This window comes from Amborella trichopoda, chromosome 3 (genome assembly GCF_054954075.1).
Source record: "Amborella trichopoda isolate Santa Cruz 75 chromosome 3, AtrichopodaSantaCruz75HAP2 v2.0, whole genome shotgun sequence".
Lineage (NCBI taxonomy): Eukaryota > Viridiplantae > Streptophyta > Magnoliopsida > Amborellales > Amborellaceae > Amborella > Amborella trichopoda.
The window spans coordinates 40,795,679-40,816,984 of NC_142338.1; the positions used below are offsets into that span (position 1 = coordinate 40,795,679).

Consider the following 21,306-nt stretch of genomic DNA (forward strand, 5'->3'; position numbering starts at 1 on the left):
CACACAAGTTATTATCTAGAGCACTAGTTTTTAAGTAGTTATATCTAACCAAACTACCTGGCAAATCCAAAACCAACCAGCTTCCGAACTTTCAAAGTTCTAAAAGGACTATATTTCCTATAACTATGCTTTGTGCACCAATTTGGGTTGTTAAGGGAATCCAGTGAGGCTGCTATGGTTCACCAGAGAATGTGGCATCACTTTAAAGCCACAGTTAGACTTTTTATGTTACTATTATTTGCTTCCTACTTGTATTATTATTTATGTAACAATTTGAATCCATGTAAAAAAGTCTTAATGTTTTATGTAACACTATTTTTGCAGTCTTCAGGATACTTTCTCCCAATATCCTTTCTTGCAACAGCTGTACATTTCTGTTCACATGTAAACTTACATTTTGAAATCATATTCAACAAGATTCTGAATGAAGGCGGCTGAAACTCTTTCTACAGGACTTTTTAAATAATTTTCTCATGAAAATCAAATCTAGCTTAAATAAGCAAGAATACCAACCTATCATGACATAAGCTTCCGATTTCGTTTCCTCGCACTTTTTGAAATAGCATCGCATATCTCCCTTTTGCGTTTTGCATTGTCTTGTTCCTTGGTGGCAGAACCCCTCATTTGATTACCCAACTTTTCTTTCACAAAGAATTTTAGTTGCCACAACGTCAATGGGCTCTGCAATAGACAAAGACACTAAAGTTAGCATTACAGGTGACATCGCCTCCAAACACATAAACAGTGACTAAGACCATAGAAGATGTTCAATCAACGTTCACAGTTTTGTTCACCTGAGCATCTACATCAAGATCCACCTCTTCATCCATAGGTTGGAAATGTGGGTTTCTTTGTGCGACAATATCAAGTGCTTTAACGAGATCTTCAGGTGACAACTGACTCAGATCTAATCCAAGCTGTCTTTTCTCTTCAGTTGACATCAACCTAGAGATTTAACACAGATTATATCAAAAAAACGAATAAACAAAGAAAAAGAAAAAAATAAGATCACTTAGATGTCCTTCCTAAAACTTTGAACTTTCCTATAATGAAAATTGTTCAGGCCTTGTCCAATGAAGATAAAAGTGGAATGGAGCAGCTAGTATAGAAAAGGAAACGGTAAAAAGGTGCCAAACCCGTGGACCAGCCAGTCTGATGGTTGGATCAACCAACTCAAGGGTGAACCAGCCAGTCCCAATATGGCCTGAAAATGACCAAAACCATCTTCATTTTTTTTGCAAATTTTGAGTCCTTTTTCCATCCTTATGAAATAGCTTAGGCACATTTCAACCCTTTTTTATATTTCGGATGGTTTGGGGTTTAAAAAGTTGATGTTTAGAGAGAGAGAGAGAGAGAGAGAGAGAGAGAGAGAGAGAGAGCTAATTTAGCAGTTAAAAACCGCCATTTTCTTGATGAAAATTAGGCGACATGAGCAGAGGATTGTAGTCAACCAACCCTATTTCGCCCACCTAGTAAGTTTAAACCTTTTTCTTATTTTTTTGTTATATATTTGGAAAAAGTAGAAAAGACAAGTATTTTTATGGTGTTTGCAAGAAATCATGTAACCTAGCCCTAGCCCCCTAGGATAGAACACACCCTCACACCAAACTAATGTAACCTAAAATCAAACACTCACTAAACACATGGAGAACATTTTAAATTCAAATAAGGTTCAATATCTACAATTTTCAGCAGGTTATTATTCACAAAAACCAAATGAACAAACTTATGTAAATCAACATGCAATCTTGGAAATTGCTTTAATGCCCAAAAAGTTGGGGACTTATGGTCTTACTGAGAGTATATAGAGTAAGATGGCAAAACAGAATTCGTGTAACTGATCTCAAATAGTTAGGATAAGGCTCTGATGATGATGATGCTTTAATGCCCAAGAAATGAGATCTCAAATCCTTGATGGAATAAAATCTGCCCTTAAAAAAAATTAGCTAAATAAAATTGATGTGGATTTAAAACTAGCCTATAGCTTGGACAGAAAAAGCAAGTGTAGAATAACTTTAAATCAATTTCGGAAGGTCTCCACAACTAGTTTTAGGGTTTTGAAGATAATGGAGTGTAAAGATATTACGGTTTTGACTTTAGAAGTGAAATTATGGTTAAGGTTTCAAGGGATTTTAATTTTGATAAGGAAACTTTTTTTTTTAGGGTTTTCAGGGACTCTTTAAATATTTGGAGGGGCATAAGAAAGTTAGGCAAAATAAATAAATAAGGGAAAACGAGAGAACATGATGATAATAAGGGGAAAAAGAGCAAGAGCCAAAAAAGGATGGAGGAAGAGGACAAACAAAAGAATTTAGGGGAAAGTTATGCGAGAAAAAAATGATAGAATTTAGGGAAAGAGATGGAATGAAAGAATAAGAAAGAAAACAAAAGAATTTAAGGAAAAAGATGGAAGAAAGGAGATGAAGAGAGTCGAAAGGAAAGAAGAGAAGAAATTGAAGAATACGTTAAAAAGGAGGGACCTTTGGAGGTTCTACCGGGCCTTCTCTATGGCCTTCAATCAAATAATGCAAGAAGCCCTTCTCTAGGTTTTTTCTTTTTCTCTTTTCCTCGTTCAGAATGTTCTCAAAAATAAGGGGTTGGACAACCTTCTCTCCCCTTCCCATATATTTATTGAAAAACATTGTCCTAAAATACCCACAACTAAAATAAAATAATAAAATGACCAAACTGTGCATGAATTCTCTACACACCCAAAATATTAAATACCATCACATTAGTGTGGCTAATGGTGAAATGGAAAAAGGCTTTTCTTCAGACAAAAGGTATTGATTAAACTTCCAACTATGGAAGGTGTTCCTTGGCCTCTGTTGAGGGTGGAGAACCCAAATCTTTTATTTCTAATAGGGTAATATTTGGGTGGAGTATTTCTAATAAACCAAACGTTGTTGCTGTTATGAATGGAAGAACCCATGGAAGTAGCCATAAAATTTACTAGAATCCCCAATCCCCTTCCCTCACAAGGTTGGCTTTCTGCTCGTTCGTCTCTCTCTTTTCGCGTGTTCCAATCTCCCCCCCTCCCCCTCTCCCTCCACCTCCCCCTCCCTCTCTCCTCAAAAAGAGGATGGTCCTTTATCCTGATCACCCCTGAGCGAAGGCTAATGTTAATACCTTCTCTAATCCTTTACTCATCATATTCTTTCATCAACTATAGAAGACCATTCAGAAAACATCACTGCCCAAGTTCAGCCGGGAGCAAATGCTAAATAAGCTCCCATCGTGGTCTCAACCTAAGAGATGGTAAACGTGGAAGAATTGGATCATACCAACCAAGGAGAACCCAATATTGGAGACATGATAGAAGCTATGACGATCAACTATGATGGTCCAAGCTCTCATATCTAAAAATGCAAGACAAGCAAAAAACAAAGGAATTAGAGAATTTTTCAATCTATCCTATGAGCTCAACCACGAGAGTTCGACCTCATCTATCCCTTAGCCCTCCACTCCTCTACACAACCCCCCCCCCCCCCCCCCCCCCCTCTCCCCAATCCCCAAAAAACCATCCACTCTCCCAACAATCCACCAAGGAGTCCCCTAGACGCCTAGTTCCTTCCAAAACCCCATCCAAATGAAGATACTCATATGGAACATTAGAGGGATTGGTGAATCCCTAAGGAAAAACTCGCCAGCATTATTCTGATGTCCTAGCTATTCTAGATACCAAAGCTCCGTCTCCCACCCTTCCTTCTATAAGGAAGTTCTGGGGCAGGTGCCCCTCCCAATGTCTCTCTAGAAGGTTTGGGTGTGCCGGGGGCATTTGGGTGACTGGGACCCTTCAATGCACACCCTCATCCGAAATTCTATAGGATATTCCCTGGTCTCCCATTTTTGTCCACAAGTTCAGGCAACTATGTGTGGAAATTTATGATAGACTACGGACAAAACAAAAACCAAGTTAGATAGGCCTTTTGGGATGAATTACAGATGATCGCTTCATCAGCACCCAACCCATGGGTCATTGGAGGGGACTTCAATATTATTAGATGGCCCTATGAACCAAACAAAAACCTGAGAATATTTCAAGTATAGCAAGATTTTCAATACGTCATTGCCCAGAATAGTCCAGTGGACATCTCTTTAAATGGCTCATCCTACACTTCATCGAATCATTCATTTGAAACCATACTAACCAGGCACGGTACATTTTTGGCCTCCCCTAAGTGGGAAGAAAAATTACCAGGAACCCATTCTAATACTTTTGCCAAACTCGTCTCTAACCATAAGGCCATTATGCTCAACAAACTATCTTCTCTCGTCCTAAACATTTTCATTTGGAAATGTCTTGGTTTGAAGGACCAAAAGTTGATAATTTGGTCAAAAGATTGGTTGTCCTCCTTTTCTATCCACAGATGTGTGGGATTTAGATCTCAAAAGAAACTGAAGCTTCTTAAATTCTTTCTCAAATAATGCTCTCGCTCTCCTCATGGAAACTTCTCAGTCTAAAGCTTCTCTATTTGCTGGATTCCAAAACCTTGACTAGCTGAAGAGGCGAGAGTCATGACTCAGGACGAAACCAATAGCAAGGGTTAGCCAACTCCAAATAGCTACAATTACTCTGCAAAGAGCAGGTCTACGGGCACCAAAGATTCACAGTGTGTCTGTTGGTAGGTGATAGAAATACTGTTTTCTTCCATTAGATCATGAGTTGTAGATGCAGGGCGAAAGCTACCAACCAAATCTCAATTGTCTCTTGATCATTCAATGAACCCAGTTTTGTGGCTACAACCTTTGTTTCCTTTTTTTGTAGAGCTTTCCTCAGCCTACCAAGGTTCCCAGCTTTTCATAGCTGATCGCCCTTTCCTTACCATTTCTCAAAAGCAAGCCTCTTGGCTTGAAAGGCCTTTCGAAATCGATGAGATTTCATGGGATCTCTGGTTTAGGCAAAGATAAGATCCCTGGGCCTGCTGGTTTCCCAGTTGCTGTTTTCTCGAGATTCTGGGAAACTCTCTCCTGACATTCTTGCTTTCTTTAGAGAATTTTTTCACAAGGGTGTCCCGAGTAAAGAAATGGTTTCAACATCCATTGCTCTGATACTCAAGATTGAAGGGGCTGAAGAGATTAAGGATTTCAGACCGATTAGCCTACTTAATTCTCACAAATTTCTCCCATAGGTGCTTGCCTTGTATCATAAATCTGTCCTCGATGTGGTTCTCTCTCCTAACTAGAGTGATTTCGTAAACAATCATCAGATCCTTGAAGCGGTCCCATTATTAAAACCAGTCCAAAAACCCTAATATCATCCTCAAGTTCAACAGGGAGAGGGTATAGAATTATGTGGATTGGTCAATCCTTGATCAAGTGCTTTCAAGGATGGGTTTTGGCCAAACTTGGCATTCCTTGGATCTTTGGTTGTAATTCATCGTCTTCTTTTTCCACATGATAATGGTCCCCCAAAGGCCATTTTCCCCGTCTAGAGGACTGCCTTAGGGTGGTCCTCAATCGCCTTTCCCTTTTCACTGTCGTGGCTGAAATTTTCAGCAAATATATTTCTAGGCGTTTAGAGCAGGCATTATTAGACGTTACAAATCCTAGCAAAGAGGAAGAGATCTACCAACTTTAATATGCAGATGACACCCTGTCTTTTGCGTTATGCCCAATATCAAGTTGATAGCCTTTGACTCTTCCTGCGAAGTTTTGGGAGAGCCTTCGGAATGAAATTAACATGACGAAATCCAAAATTATTGGAGTGGCACTTCCCCAAGATCAGCTTTTAACTTTTGCCAATCGACTAGGTCACAAGGTACACAGTATTCTTTCCAAATATATGGAACTACTATGTGAATAAGTAACCCTCGCAAAGCCCTTTAGCATCCAATTGTCAGAAAAATCCAAAAGCAGAATGCTATTTGGAAAGGTCGATTTCTCTCTCATGGAGGAAGAATCACTCTAATCAAAGTACTTTAGTCGATTAAAACCTTAGAAAAATTGACAAAAAGTAACATTTGGTCGAGGGGAGAATCTGAAGAAGAACCATCGCATTTCTTGGGACAAGATTTGCGCACATAAAAAGGTGGGTACATTGGTATTTGCAATCTTAAACACGTGAATTTGGCACTCCATGGTAGATGGTGGCCTCTCTTCGCTAATCATTGCCATTTGCTTCAGCAGGAGGTCAGATGCAGGAAAATAGAAAAGAGAGGCAAAAAAACAGTTCAATAACCATCAAAACATGTCAGATTTGAGTGAATTTGGCCTTCCTTGCACAAAAAAGTGACCCCAAAACCCTAGATAGGGCTTTCTAGCACTATTCACAATGTATTTTTATTGCTCACGCCCCAAAAGTGTTAGAAACCTAACACTCCAAGCCCCTTTCTCACATTATAATGAAAAAAAGATCAAAATTATCCCCACTTAAGTTAAAACATTAGAAAAATACCCCATAAATCCCCTCACTTAAAAGAAAAATCGTAATAACATTTTTACACATGATAAACAAGTAATTTCATAATATTCTAACCACTTCTCCAAACAACTCCTAAAATCCTAAAAAATATAAAAACTCTGGACTCCCTAAAAAGAACTTAAGACCCTAAAAAATAAACCCTAAGACTAAAATAAAAAGATAAATCCTTTGAAATTAAATAAATATTAAAAATAAGAATAACTTGGCCCCCCATCATTCCCCACTAGTTGGAGAAAACTCGTTTTCGGTTTTGAAGTGTGCTAAAATGAAATTTGCATTAGTCTTGCAACCTTCTTTAACCCAAATATAGTAAATATGATCCTAGGACATGTGGGTTATTGCACTAATCAAAATAAAATGGTTGTATTTTTTTGCAAAATATCCTGAAAATTTTAGGAAAACTTTCCTAGTAGGGAAACTTCCTAGTAGTAACCCATTCTAAGTAAAACCATAAGCCAAAACACATAGTTTTAAGAGAATCCAAAGGGAGAACTACGAAAAAAATAGCCAAATTCAAAAATTTTGAGAAATTTAGAAATTGTGAAAGTTGAATATTAAGTGACATGGCCAGAAATCCAGTTCGAAGTCTAGGCTAGCATGAGGAAACATCCTACGAAAATCTCAGGCAGAAAACCCTAGGATGAAAGTGCCCTAGGTGGATGAGCAGGATGGTGCGACGTGTTACAGCTCCAAAAAATGGACTGGTGCACGCTTTGACCATTAGATATTAGAAGAAAAGGTTAACAGAGATTGTCTGCAGTTGTCCATTTCTTTCACCACCTATTCCTCAAAGAACAGGGTGCACCAAAGAATGGAAATGTAGATACCATATTTTGAAATTGGTTAATCTTTCCTGAGTTCCTGAACCCTAGGGATCACAATAACCTCATAAAACCTAGTCAACTTTTAAGACCTAAAACCCGAACTTTAGACTTATCCAAACCCTAAATTAGATATCCTAGATACTCTTAAGTCTAATAAACATAGGAAATCAACCCGGACACCAATTCGACACCATGAAACCAAAAGCTGACACCTCAAAGTCCTGTCTTGGTAGAGCCTTTAAATTTCACCCAAAGTGAGCCGAATTTGATTCTAAATTGTAGAGGAGATCAAGATCTTTCCAACGGTTCAAGAATCATCCCAATTGGACACACGGTTAAAATGCTATACCCTATACAAAATTGTTCTTTGAAATTTCCATAATGGTTCAGGCAGTGGTATATTGTCGTTTTGGCAAAAAATCCAAATGCCAGTGTCTAGCGCCCAAACTGAATTGACCTAGTTTTGTTCCAAACATCAGAAGATGTGTCGTCTGACCCAAATGTCTCCAGACGCCAAATATCGTGCCATCTATATGCATTTGACCAATCAAAAAAAAATTTTAAGGATAAAACACATGAGAAGCTTCTGGAAACGCATTTTGGATACGGATTACAGTCTATAAAAGGGCCAAAAATGGGGCAAACTCATCATCTTTCATATCTTAGAAACCCTAATCATAAACCCTAACCCTAGAGAGAGAAAAACCCTAGATCTGGGAAACCCTAACTCTAAATAAGTCCTGGCCCATCAAAACCCTAATTGAAGGTAAACCCGATTCCAACAATTGCTCAATCCAAACAATTGTCAACCCAATTCTTCAAGAAAATGCGAAAAAGCACGGCATAGGCAATCCCACGGTCTGATATAAAAGCCAACTACGGGTCTTCCGCTAAGTCCGGCCGATCAAACTGGTTAAGAAAGTTCCTTTTTTTTCTTTTTTTTCTTTTAATTAGATTGATTTAATTTTGATTCAATTTAATTTATTTATTTTAGTTTATTTTCAGTTTTAGAAGTTTTTGGTAGGGACTTTTGTGCGATCTTGAACCAGATCTGTTCTCAAAGAACGTTTATCTCTTTATATCTAGTTTGTTTTTAATCATACTTTGATGGACCCCACGAACTTCTACCGATCTATATTTTAACACAGTTAAAGTATAAGTTTGGAGAGATTTGATCAGAGATTACAACCGAATTTGGTTGTAAACAGTTTGGCACCCATCATGGGGGCAAGTTAAAGCTCAAAATCATTCGAAATCCGTCGAAAATCAGCCTTTTAAAGTTTGTTTTAGGTTCAATTACTGACAAATCAAAAACCCTAATTTTATTTTCATATATTAAAAAAAGACAATTTTCGAGACACCAAAGTGTTTGACGTCTGTCACATCTTTTGCAGTCTAGACTGGCCTAGATGGCATAGTATATATCGTCGGGACCAGAAACCTTGGACAACAGATATCATGCCTACGAGAACACCAGGCCCCCTGAACCCCCAATTTTTGTTTGTATTTTCCCTAGTGCCTGATCCAAGGGGATTTCTCTTCCCTGTTATGTCATTTTGCAGTTATATTGGCTTTTAATTCTATTTATTTGCTTCCCTGATTTTTCTGCCACATTGCTCACAAACCGTCACCCTTGTGCCATTTTCCACAGGTTCAGGTTAAGCCAGAAAACCACTTCAAGTCTTTGAAAACTCCCGAAGTCAGCATGAATGCCAAGAGGGATACCTAGCCTATTGGAGTCGGGACGGTTAAGGACCACGCAACTTTAACTGTGAGCGCCCCTCCACAATTCCTTGCCCAAAAGGCAGCCCACATATACTAAGACCTGTTTGATCCCTTTACTATGGTGGTCGAGACTTACGTGGGTACCCAGTGAACAGAGCCACATTTCAATTTTTTAATAGCCAAGAACCCATCTTAAGCTTACCTACGATCTTCCAAGTGGAAGCAATAGGAAGTGAATTCAACCCAAAGGATCCCTACATATGTCCCACTCAGGATCAATTAGTGAAAGAAAACACGCAAGAAGGAAAAGAAAAGATGAGCCTAAAAGAGGATCCATTTCCCTCAACAAGGGGTGAAAGAACTTGAACCTTTGGAAATCCTAAAGGGACCACCTGGCCCATCTTCTCAAGATTTTCTTGATAACTCACCTAATTGGGATGAAGAGCAGAGTTTTGAAGATCCAATTTAGTTAACTTTCAAAGGAAGTCAAATGAGAGACCCACTTATGTGAGAAACGGTGACAAGACAAGAGGGAACCTCAAAAGCCCATAGTGGCAGGGGCACGATCGCAATAACCTGGGCATCCCATACCAAGAAACTCACTCTAATGAAGAACACATTCCCATTAATTTAGAAGACCCTGCAGAGGCAACCCCGTAAAACCACTTAACAAGGGCACCCCCATCTGATAATGACATAATAGTGAGGACAATCAGCAAGGCCCATACCCCATCCAATGACCCTCAAAGTGCCATAAGGTCGTCGAATGATTATCTACAATTTTCTTGATACAAGAGCCTCACCTAAACTTAAGGACTAAGAAGGAGCCTATTACGGAATTAACTCCCAAGAGCAATACAAACTTTTAGCATAATAACAGAAGGAATCTTGAGTGTTCTTGTGCTGGGCACCCTAGGATTTATGACTAGAGTTTCTAAGATGTGAGAGATAATGAGTTTGCCCCCTTTTTGGCCCTTTTATAGACTGTAATCCGTGCCCAAAACACGTTTCCTGAAGCTTCCCATGTATTTATCTCTAAAAATTATGTTTGACTGGTCAAATGCATCTAGACGGCATAGTATCTAGCGTCTTGACATATCTAAGTTAGACGTCACATCTTCTAACGTTTAGAACAATATTAGGTCAATTTGGCCAGGATGGTAGACGCTCTGGAGTCTGGAAATTTTGCCAAAACAAAACATATACCATCGTCTTGACCATTCTGAAATTTTTAGCAAACAATTTTGTATGGGCCATAATGTTTCAACCTTGTAGTCCAATTGGGACGATTCTTGGACGATTAGAAAGCTCTTGATCTCCTCTACAATTTAAACTCAAATTGGACCCATTTTGAGTGAATTTTGAGGGGTCTATAGGCTAGGACTTTTGGGTATCAGTTTCAGGTTTCAAGGTGCCAGATTAGTGTCCATGTTGATTTCCTAGGTGTATTAGGCTTAGGGCTATCTAGGATGACTAATTTAGGACTTCGATAAGTCTAGAGTTTGGGTTTTAAGTATGAAAGGTAACTAGGGTCTACTAGGTTATTATGATCCCTAGGGTTCAATAACTCATGAAAGATTAACCAATTTCAAAATGGGGTGTCTACAATATTATATATATAAAAATATAAGTTATCAGCATACATGAATTTAACTATATTATAATTTAGATATATGTTATTATTTATTTCACTTTTGAAATCCTATGTTTTTTTATATTGATATTATATCCACGTTATAAAATAGCTTTATTATATCAAATATATTTTGTAATATATTTTATTTTTACATGTCATGATTTTATATATATAATATTCTCAAGCACATTTTCATATTTTGCGCATTCAACTTTTACATATCATTTATTTTTAGAAGTACCTTAGGAGTATCTGCTACTGTTTGTGTGTCAACACTGGTGCACTTAGCATACAGAAGAAGTATGCAGGTAGCTATAATACAAGAAATTCGCTTAAACCTGTATTGCAGCTGAATCTGTAATTTTACTTTAAGAGCAGAGAATTGATTCTTTCATCCTTTTTTTAAAGCTAATAAGTTTCGTAGAAATACAAGGATATAGTGCCCACCTTACGATGGCCCATAATTCTTATATTCGGATCATCTCACCTACAAGTACCATCAACAATTGCTATACTATTGCAACAGAGTTCACTTCTTCACTAGCCATGTGGACTAGACTTCTAATATTACACTTCCCGTTCAATGCAGATTTTTCAACAAATTCATTAAAAAAACCTTAAAAAGAATAGCAAATAACATTCTTCTCCATCATCATATAATATTAATCAGAGTCTGCTTTAATGTTGAAGGTAACCATGGAAATAGGGTGCAGGAGGGTTACAACTATATCTGATTTGTTCTTGAGGTTGCAATGTCCAATAGCAAGAATTCCCTAAATACTATATTAAACAACATATTGTAGACTCAATTCTCTTTTCTATAATTGTGCAAAATTAATCGGAATTCAGATCAAATTAGAGTGGACCTTTCTAATGAAGAATTTCCAATTGGAAAGGGTCTAGATGGTTCTAATGGGGTGCATCGATTGCTACCAGCATACAAATTGGAATTGTGAGGCCAACTTGATGATCATCATGGATCAATCAAGCGTTAATTGTAAAAAAAAGAAAAATAACAAAAAGTTGCTGATCTTCATGGATCAATCAAGTGTTAATTGTCAAAAAAAGAAAAATAACAAATAAAAATATAATGAATACACATTCAATCATTTGAATATGTCCTTAGCAGCCTATTGCAGTTGCTAACATCATACATAAACATGGCTAAAAGATTTACATATCTCCAATTTTGCTAAGATGAAGAGACTCAGTTTTGCCACATTGACAGCAGGATACACAGCCTTGTTGGTAAACTTAGTGATTTTGAATATATCTATAAAATATGGCCATGTTAACTTCAGTTAATTTAGGACTGGATACATTATTTTTCTTTACTATAAGAGATTGGATCCGCCATATTTTCTTCATTCCAACTCTATCATGCATATGCCGATGCAGCACTTTGAAATGCTAGTAAAGAATGTGCAGTGTAAAAAGAGCAGTACAGCATGTGCAGCAAGAAAAGAGCAGTATATGATGGGCTTATGGAGAATCTCAGATCACTTGTTCTAAAATGGTTACCACCTATTGAATTTGATAGAGTAGAGAAGAAGGGATTCTCTATGTTGATCGAGATGGATTTCTGCCCCTACAACATTTGTCATTGCACTGGGCATATCTCTTCAAGATTGAGCCTGCGTGATTTATGTCACAAAGTAAACATTACAACTAGGGATGGCAATGGACCCATACCCGACTTGGGACCCGAAGGATATACCCGACTCGGGCCGCAGGTGGTCCGAGTACGGGTCCTGCCATACCTGACCCATAGTTTTATTAATACATTACAATGTATTGGGTGAGCTTTAAACAGAGAGACGGAGGGGTTTTGATTAGGGTGGTTTTGATGGGTGAGCTTTAGAGAGAGACAGAGCGTTTTGATGGGGGTGATTTTGATGCGTGAGTGACACAGAGGGGTTTTGATGTGGCTGAGATGAGGGTTCGATTTGCATCTTCATATAAACTGCACCCTTTCTTCAAAGAGGGTTTGATTTGTAAAAAAAAAGTAAGGGTTTTAATTGTGAGATCTTGACATTTGCAGAGAGCATCATCATGAAAAGAGAGAGGGATTTTGATGGGGCTGGTGAGATGAGAGAGAGAGTGTGAGATCAACACTCTCGTTTGTAAGAAGATGGGAAAGATGGGAAGGAGGAGCAGCATCTAAAACAGCAGCGAGCTCCACTAAGATCCAGCCATGGCTTCTCTCTCTGTCTTTTTCTAAGCTCAATAAGCCATCCCCTTGCTAAAAGCCCAACTCCTTTTTGACAAATTTCACCCCCCCTCTCTCTAAGCTCCCCAAGATCCATCAATGGCTTCCTATTCTATCTCTTTGTCGGCCATTTCACTGTGAAGGGTAGGTCTTTTATCGTGGGGCTCTCTCAGTTTTAGTCCCTGTGATGTGGGTGAAAGTGGGCTCTCTTTTCTAAGAGAGCCTGCTTATAATCTGCAACTCTAAAGGGTTTTTGAGCTTCTGAAAGCCGTTTTCTGGTTCTTTAATGGCGATTGTCTCTGAATAAACACATGGATACAAGCAAATATGGGAGGTATTGCCAAATCGATACGGCCAGAGAGAGAGAAAACGGGTCCTGTGATTTCTCTTTCTATGCCCTGTTTTTTTTTGTAAAACCAAAGCAGGTGTCATCGCCAATTTGCCGGGTATGGGTCAGGGTCCCAGGTCCAAATAAGTCTCTCGGGTACGGGTACGGGTACGGGTAGGATACTTTTGGACCCCGTCGGATATGGGTATGGGTCCACAGGTGAAATTTCAGGTCCGGGTTTGGGTCCCGCAGGACCCGACCCGTTGCCATCCCTAATTACAACCATGCCTTGTTAGCATATGGCTTAATGTAGTAATTGCAAAGAATCAAATCGTTGAACATGAATGCCCAACTACTTCAGAGCTTTAAAAGGGAAATGGTGAGAACCAAAAAGCTTCCAAATTCAGTTGTATAGTTGCCTGAACTAAGGATGAAGATCCAGAATTTTATACCAAAAGTACTTCAGAATTATGTTATCAGTAGTCGAAAGAGTTCAGTCTCATTCCAAGGGAATTAATATACATATGTATTTCCTTTGTATTCATAATTGCTGGATGTGCCTGTAAAGGAACTTTTCGTCATCTAGAGTAGGCTCAGTAATAGCCAAAATCATCACCCCTATTTTCCTAAAGATAGAAGGTATTACGGTATTTTCTTAAAAGGGGGTTTATTGGGGAGCAAGAACAAAACCCAAATGATCTTCATACAAGGGAGTTAGAGAAATGTAAGACCCATCCCTTTTGGGATCACCCAATTATGGATAATGGGAATGGTTGGATTTGAGAGAGAGAGAGGATGTATAGATGCTGCAAAAAGGGCACCCAGAAAAGGAACTATGGGCCTTTCAGCCCTATGTCTTGCCACTAAAACCCAGTAGAGGCCTTCCAGCTCACAAGTTGGGCAATCTCTCTCTCTCTCTCTCTCTCTCTCTCTCTCTCTCTCTCTCTCTCTCTCTCTCTCTCTATATATATATATATATATATATATATATATATATATATATATATATATATATATATATATATATATATATATATATATATATATATAAGGGTTTTGTTAGGCTACACCACTTGTGGTGTAGACCCTTAAAGTGCTCAACATTTTTAGACATTTAGATACCCTTATCCTATAGTATAGTAACTTTTTGTTTAGGGGTATTTTAAGTAATTAGTCAAGGGTAAACTAGAAATTCTTAATAGAAACAAAAGCATTTATTAACAATAGTGGACAATGACATCACCGATATGGTGTGTGACATCACCCACAAGATGCATTAATTGTTTGTAACTACTAATAGAATGCCACTATTTTCTTATAAAAATATCCATTCTACCTTTCTAAATGACCAAAAATGCCCCTACTTGAAAATTTTTGTATTACAATTCAAGGGTATTTTAGTATCCAAAAATGTTGAGCACTTTAAGGGTCTACACCACCAAGTGGTATAGCCTAACAAAACCCTATATATATATATATATATATATATATATATATATATATATATATATATATATATACACACACACAAAAGTAGGAGTGAATTTTCAATTTCATTAATCAAATTATCAAGAACAGCTACTACTGCTCCAATAATTTTGATACATGAACCCAGTCGTAGGCCCTAGACAATGGCCATAATACCCTAAACTAAACTACCCCTATGCCCTATTCCCATTACATCAAAATGAATTTGCATGCAATATCCATGCATCCAAGTTCACAGGTTGCAAGTCCCCATTCATGCAACCAAATTCCTAAGCATAGGAAATCGAACTGATTAACTCTTTGACTCATGAGAACTCAAAACAACAATACTCTACTTTGACTTGTTAACAACATGGGGAATCTACAGCACTCTATTCTACCCTTAGACTTTAAATTCCAAGTAATCCCTTAATGATAAAGTACAGGAAAAGTTATTAACAAATCTCAAAATAACCAATTTAACAAAGAAAGTAGTCGCCAACACAAACATGCTCCCGAAAGCTTCCAGATGCAATTTGCATCAAGAGAAAAGCATGACCTCCAAGTGAGCGATGGTTTTCCAATGGATTTTGGATTTGACTAGTTCCTACTTCTAGAAAGAGAAAGTCCTATGGTGCTTTCAAGGTTCTCTTTCCTGTGGTAGCATAACGGTAAAAAGAAGGAGATTGATCCTCTGTGTCACTCAGTCAGGAGAGCACGTTTAGAAGGGAAAATTGGAGAGGGTTTTACTGATAATTAAAAACAGATGTATATCTTTTATAGCCCAAAACTGTAATCTTCACTAATGGTGGATTTTGACTTTGTCAATGGATGTAGCCCCTTCAGGTGAAACACGTAATCTCTATGTTCCTTTTTTTTCTTTTGTCTTGCTTTATTTCTCACATTCTATTTGTAGGTGTATTTATCATTTTTGAATCTAGCCCAATTATGTCCACGATCTTGGGTGGGCCCAATTACTTACAATTCCTAGTTCCACAAGCAAGAGGTTTCCAAGAACCCTACAATTGTATTTGAGCATAGTTTGTGTTCAAGAGCTATAGTCTATGTTTTCAATGGGGAAAAATACATGCTTAAATGGATACATGGTTTGAGGCTCAGAAAATGGATGTAAAGTGTTTGCAAAACTTTAACAATCAGTTTTATTCGGCATGAAGGAAAAAATCGAGAAATCTATCACAAAATTTAATAATCGGTTTCATCCGGCATGAAGGAAAAAATCGAGAAATCTATCAAAAGGAAGTTAGCAAATCAAATATAGTGATTTTTTATTAAAGTAGAGATTGTTAGGTATGATGATAGCCAAAATCACCACTTCTAAGCTTTCCCTAAAAAATTGAGGGTATTATGGGTTTTGGGTAAAGACAAACATAGCTTCTTGGGAAGCAAGAATGAAACCCTAATTATCTTTATATAAGGGGATCAGCGAGATGTGATATAGCCATCCCTTTAAGGGTCACCTTATCATGGGTTATGGGCATGGTTGGTTTCCAAAGAGAGAGAGTAGTCCCTCAACAAAGAAAGGAGAGACCGCGTGTAGAGAGAGAAGCATGGCCACTCAGAGAGAGATGGTTTTCGCATGGGTAATGTCAATGTTCAAAAACACGGAGCCAGGCGCCTAGGAAGCAGGGCAGTCACCCAGAAATACCTTGTGCAAGGGGGGATAGGCATCTGTTACACCTTGGCTATAGTCTATTCATTTCATACAGACTCTTTTTTTTGCACTACTGTCTATTTATTTCAAACAACAATATCCCAATAAATTCAAATACATACATGAAGGAATACATACAATAATATTCTTTTACTTTTTCATAAATTCTTTGTTGTATAATATGAAACCATATATTGCACTGATCTGTAGTCAAATTTCTTTTAATTTTTTGTGGGCTTTACCCAAATTTTTTAATTTTCTTATAATTAATTTCCCATCCAACCAAAACATGCAACTAACCCTAATTTGTGAGGGTCCCTTGCACATTTACCACATATCATCGAAACTCGTCCTTTTGGTTATCAATGATCATTTCAAAATCGCTCCTAAAGAATAAAAGAAGCTATATTTCCACTTCTAGGGAAATCCCTTGGTGCTCTCAAGATTCTCTGCCTAGTAGTGGTGTAACTATGGGAAAGAGAGAAACTAATCAAAGGTGGTGTTCAATTGGGAAAGTGGACTTAGGGAGGAAAATCAGCGAGGGATTGCCAATGTTTAAAGATTGAGATATCACTTGTAAGTTGTAACCCAAAACTGTAATCGCGCATTGACAATGGATTTCAACTTGCCATTCTCATGGCTGTAGCCCCTTTAGGGAGAACCATTTAAATCTTCATGTTCTTGTCGTATGCTTTTGTTTTGCTTTATTTCTCGGACTCAATTAGTAGTTGTAGCCACCTATTTCGCATCCAGATGGTTATATACACAATTTTAGGCCAGATCCTAGTATATGGGCTTCCTAGTGTCCCTAGCGAGAGGTTCCAAGAACCCCACAATCAATACAGATAACTAAGGGATCAGTGTTTCAAAAAGCGCTAGGCAGGACCTAGGCAGGTGCTCAGAACCTAAGCGGCCCAGTAAAAATTTTTTTTTTTTGGTTTTTCTTTCTCTAAAATAGGCTCTAATGGGTTTTAGGTTTCAAATAAACCTAAAACCCACAATTTTGCACCTTTAGTATTAAAAAAATGACCCAAAAAATAGCCTAAACAAGGGGCATTTCCGCCCCCAGGCGGCCTAGGCGGGTTCCAGGACACCCAGGGATATCCGCTTTTTTTGGGTGCCTAGGCCTGGGCATTGCGCTCAGGCCCCCAGAACCGCCTCGGTGACTGCTGAAACACTGGGCGGTCCACTTTTTGAAACACTGCAAGGGATAATTAGCACATTTGTGAGATAACAAAAATTCAAGAATTACTTCCAATATTCCCTATCTTACCAATTGAATTCTATAATTAAAAGTTTTGCTCAAAATATTTCTAGAAATCAAGCTTCATAAGAAAAACATACTCTACTATGACCAGTTCCTTTTCCTCCTTCACATCCAAATAAGATGCATAGTAAAATTCCCCAAAGCATAATTTTAGGACAACAAGAGGATTCTCCTTAAAGGATAAGCGTATATATTATCTCAAACTTCAAGAGACAACCCATATAGAATCTCTTCTAATGATCAAGTAGGATATGGTGATTAAATGTTTTTCTTAAAAGAAAGTTTCAACATTTCTATCTATAGGAAGAATGAATTTGAGACACTCATACTTCGCATGTTAAGATCCTTCTAAGATTTTAAGTCAATAACCATAGTAACTTCATAATTACTTATATTATTAAGAAGACATCCTGATAAAGAACCATCCTTATTTTCTAAGAACAATATCAACTACTAACTTTTATTTGTGAGCCATTGATTGATATTTACTCGCCTTTCAAAAGCTACCATATGATGACATAAATAAGTGTTCATAGTTTGTTTCCAAATTATATGCCTTTAGATTCCAAGGCCTCATTGTGTGCTGCCGCAAAAAAATGCTTTGCTGCTTTCAGGGCAGCTTTTAAGGCGAGGAACCATTTGTAGGTTTTGTAGTTCAGGTGGTCCCCTTGTAAAAGGGTGGTTTTGCACATGAACAGTTATCATATCCAAACTGGGGATAAATGAAACTACCATATCAGGCTTCATCAAATAAATCAAATTTTCCGAGGAACACCAGTGTGACATGAGACACTTCTTTTCCTTGGTTTCAATTTTTCTTGTTGTATGGAATTCATTAGTCCATTGATATCAGATATCCAACATTTCTTTATAGAATTTTACTATCTTGTGTTTTTCCAAGTTACTAAGTTTTCAAGCCACCATGTCAATGTTTTCAACAGTTTCAACGCAAGGCATATGCATTTTTCATTCATGATTAGCAATTATCATTCTTAGTCTGCAATTTGTATTAGGAAATCATGAATTGATTGAAAACATGTCAAAAGCACCAGAATGTAAAATACGGACACTAACATAAAGAACAAAGAATCCAAAGAATACTAGAGGCTGTTGCACAAAAGATGTCCAACGCCAGATACAAAAACCGTTTTCAGAAATGGTCAAGAATTTTCATTCACAACGCAGACCATTTTTCAGCCAAAATCCCATCAAGAACAGTCATCTTTATTACAATTTTCCATTAAAAATATATTGATAAGTGTCAAACACATGCATCAGTTTACAAAGAATGTCCGGAATAAAAAACTAAATTTCAGCTGATCATAATGAAAAATGTTGTCACTCCGTCATTGCAAGGCTACCATATGCTCATAATATATAGAACATCACACAACATATCCATCGCTATCCATCATTTGAAATCTAAAAACCGCATGAAAATATTTAGATACAAATTTAAATGACATGGTTCAAGAATTAACAAATTGTTACAGTTCCTAGTTATGAGATGAAGTTTATCAGAACAAACCTGCACTTCAAAACCACCCTCTCTCTAAGCTCCTTCAATTGCAAGTCAAGCTCTTCAAGCTGAAAAAAGTATCTAAAGTAAATCCCCAAAAGCATATCAACCCAATCTTTTGCTTCTCAAGATATCATACCAACCAAATTTATTTGGCAGCAGAAAAATATGAATGGTTGTTGGGGAAACAATATCAATGTTGCCTGAACCAGACTGGACTTGCGGATCCGAATTGGGAACTGGTGGACCGGTCGGTGCAGATGAAGGTAAAAGACGACACAAAACGACCTCCATTGTTTCCCTCGTTGGGTCATTTTTCGTTCTTTTTAGTTGGTATTTCGGTCCTCTGGAAAAAGAATAGGGATGCTATTGTCCTTTTTACAAATTGGGAAGGTTTGGGGGCTTTAGAGTGAATTATTTGAGAGTGTACTTTGGCAATTTTTGCTCTCCTCTCTGGCTGAAAAACCCTCAATATCTTTGGCACAATTTTGCCAACTTTTGGGGAGGATTCCGGCCATCAATCTGTTCCCAATTTCAAGCCTCAACTTCACTACACTATTTTCTTTATTTTGTTTGTTGTATTTAGAAAAATAGAAAGTATTTGGATTTTAAGGTTTTTGCTAGAAATGATTTTTTTTTCTTCACGATGCAATAGGTGTATTTTCAAATCAATTCAATTCAATTACTTTTGTTCCTATGATAAGTTTGTTGTAGGTTTTTTATTTTTTGGTAGTTTATACGCACTTTTCATTTAAATATCAGGCTTTTTTCTCTTTTTTGTTTTCCATGTGTCCTTTGTGTCTTTTGTATTATTTAACATTTCAATGGAACTATGAAAATGTGAATAGATGAAAAATATTCCATATTTTTGTTCGTAATATTGTTTTGAGACTTTCCTTATTTTTCCATAATTTTTACAGACTTCTTCCATATTCGTCCCTATTTTCAAATGTTCTGTATTTTATTTATTTTATGTCCAATCTGACAAGCGAACCATTCTGGTTAGGCCAATTCAACCAAACCGGTGCCCACACCAGTTCGGCATTGGTACAATCTTAATAACAATGGATAAAATTTCTAGTATTAATCACTAATATACAGTTATTTTATTTTTAAGTCCTTGTGCTACCTTCATGTATGCTACCATCATGAATGCAACTTCTTCACCCATTCTAACACTACTACAATATCAGAGAAAGCAAAATGCTGATGTTTTTTTTCTTGGATCAGAAAAAAAGACCTACCTCATAGCTTATATCTCGGCCCAATTTCACAATAGAAGCCTCTTGAGCAATTTGTAGATCTGAGCTGCCTTCTGCCTCCTCTTCCTTCCTCCTTGTCTCCTAAGATGCTCACGGGTAAGAAATAAAAAAAACAATTCAACTTATACAAGTAATGCTCTATAACAATCCATGAATGCCTCCAACTGTTGCACTTGAAATACTACATGAATATGACTATCCTAAAAATGTTTTGCAAAGGTTACACATAGAAATGACAAATTACTATAAAGAGGGCTTCACCTCTTCAACTACTTTGGGCAACAGCAACTGCCACTTCTCTTCAAATTTATCAAATAATGTTTTGGCCATGAGATGAACATCGCTCTTTTCGTCATTGTATGTCATTGCATTCTTGAAAACCAGTATGACATCATTGTATATCTCACGGACATTCTTATACCCAGAACCATCTTTTGCTTCCATCTGATTCCGTATAGTACCAAAATCCATCGGTTTTTCAATGACCTGATAAATATCACCTTATCATAATTATTGTAGGAACAGATTCTCAAAAAAAAAGCATTAACTATAAACATTATACAAAATCCTTAATATGAGATAATTAAAAAAAAATTATAACAAAATCTAAAAGGCCTATTGCATCATATATCAGCCAGTCCCACAACCAAACATGACATCATAAGAGAGAGTAAGAAAAAAGCGAAGTGCACTGCTTTGAAAATTGGAATCACAAAGAGGGTGAGAAGAACTAATCAAACTTGAAGGGAGAGAGAAAAATGAAGAATACAATAAACCCAGACATTTATAGGCTGCTCTTAATGAATTAGATTTATGGCATATAAGGAGAGAGGCTCCAACAGAAAAGGACTAAGTCATGACTAAGAAAAGAATAGCTCCCGCCTAACATTTTTTACAAGTTGCAAAGCAAGAAAATATAATTGCAGGAGGCACAAGGTGAAATACAACAAACTTGACAAGATGACAAAAGTAA

The 21,306-nt window shown here is 37.3% G+C and overlaps 1 protein-coding gene across 4 annotated transcripts in view; it reads right to left on the minus strand.

The window, feature by feature from the left end:
• Positions 1 to 315: 315 nt before the first annotated feature.
• Positions 316 to 21,306, minus strand: part of LOC18422557 (transcription factor GTE6) — a 29,479-nt gene continuing 8,488 nt past the window's right edge. For all 4 annotated transcript variants that reach the window (XM_088862553.1, XM_011625447.3, XM_006878508.4 and 1 more), the window contains exons 5-9: positions 20,595 to 20,819; positions 20,316 to 20,414; positions 19,081 to 19,139; positions 795 to 945; positions 316 to 681 (exon numbers count right to left, since the gene is read on the minus strand). In XM_088862553.1, the coding sequence (XP_088718679.1) occupies positions 517 to 681; positions 795 to 945; positions 19,081 to 19,139; positions 20,316 to 20,414; positions 20,595 to 20,819 (699 nt within the window). In that variant the 3' untranslated portion in view covers positions 316 to 516. The remainder of the gene's footprint in view (positions 682 to 794; positions 946 to 19,080; positions 19,140 to 20,315; positions 20,415 to 20,594; positions 20,820 to 21,306) is intronic.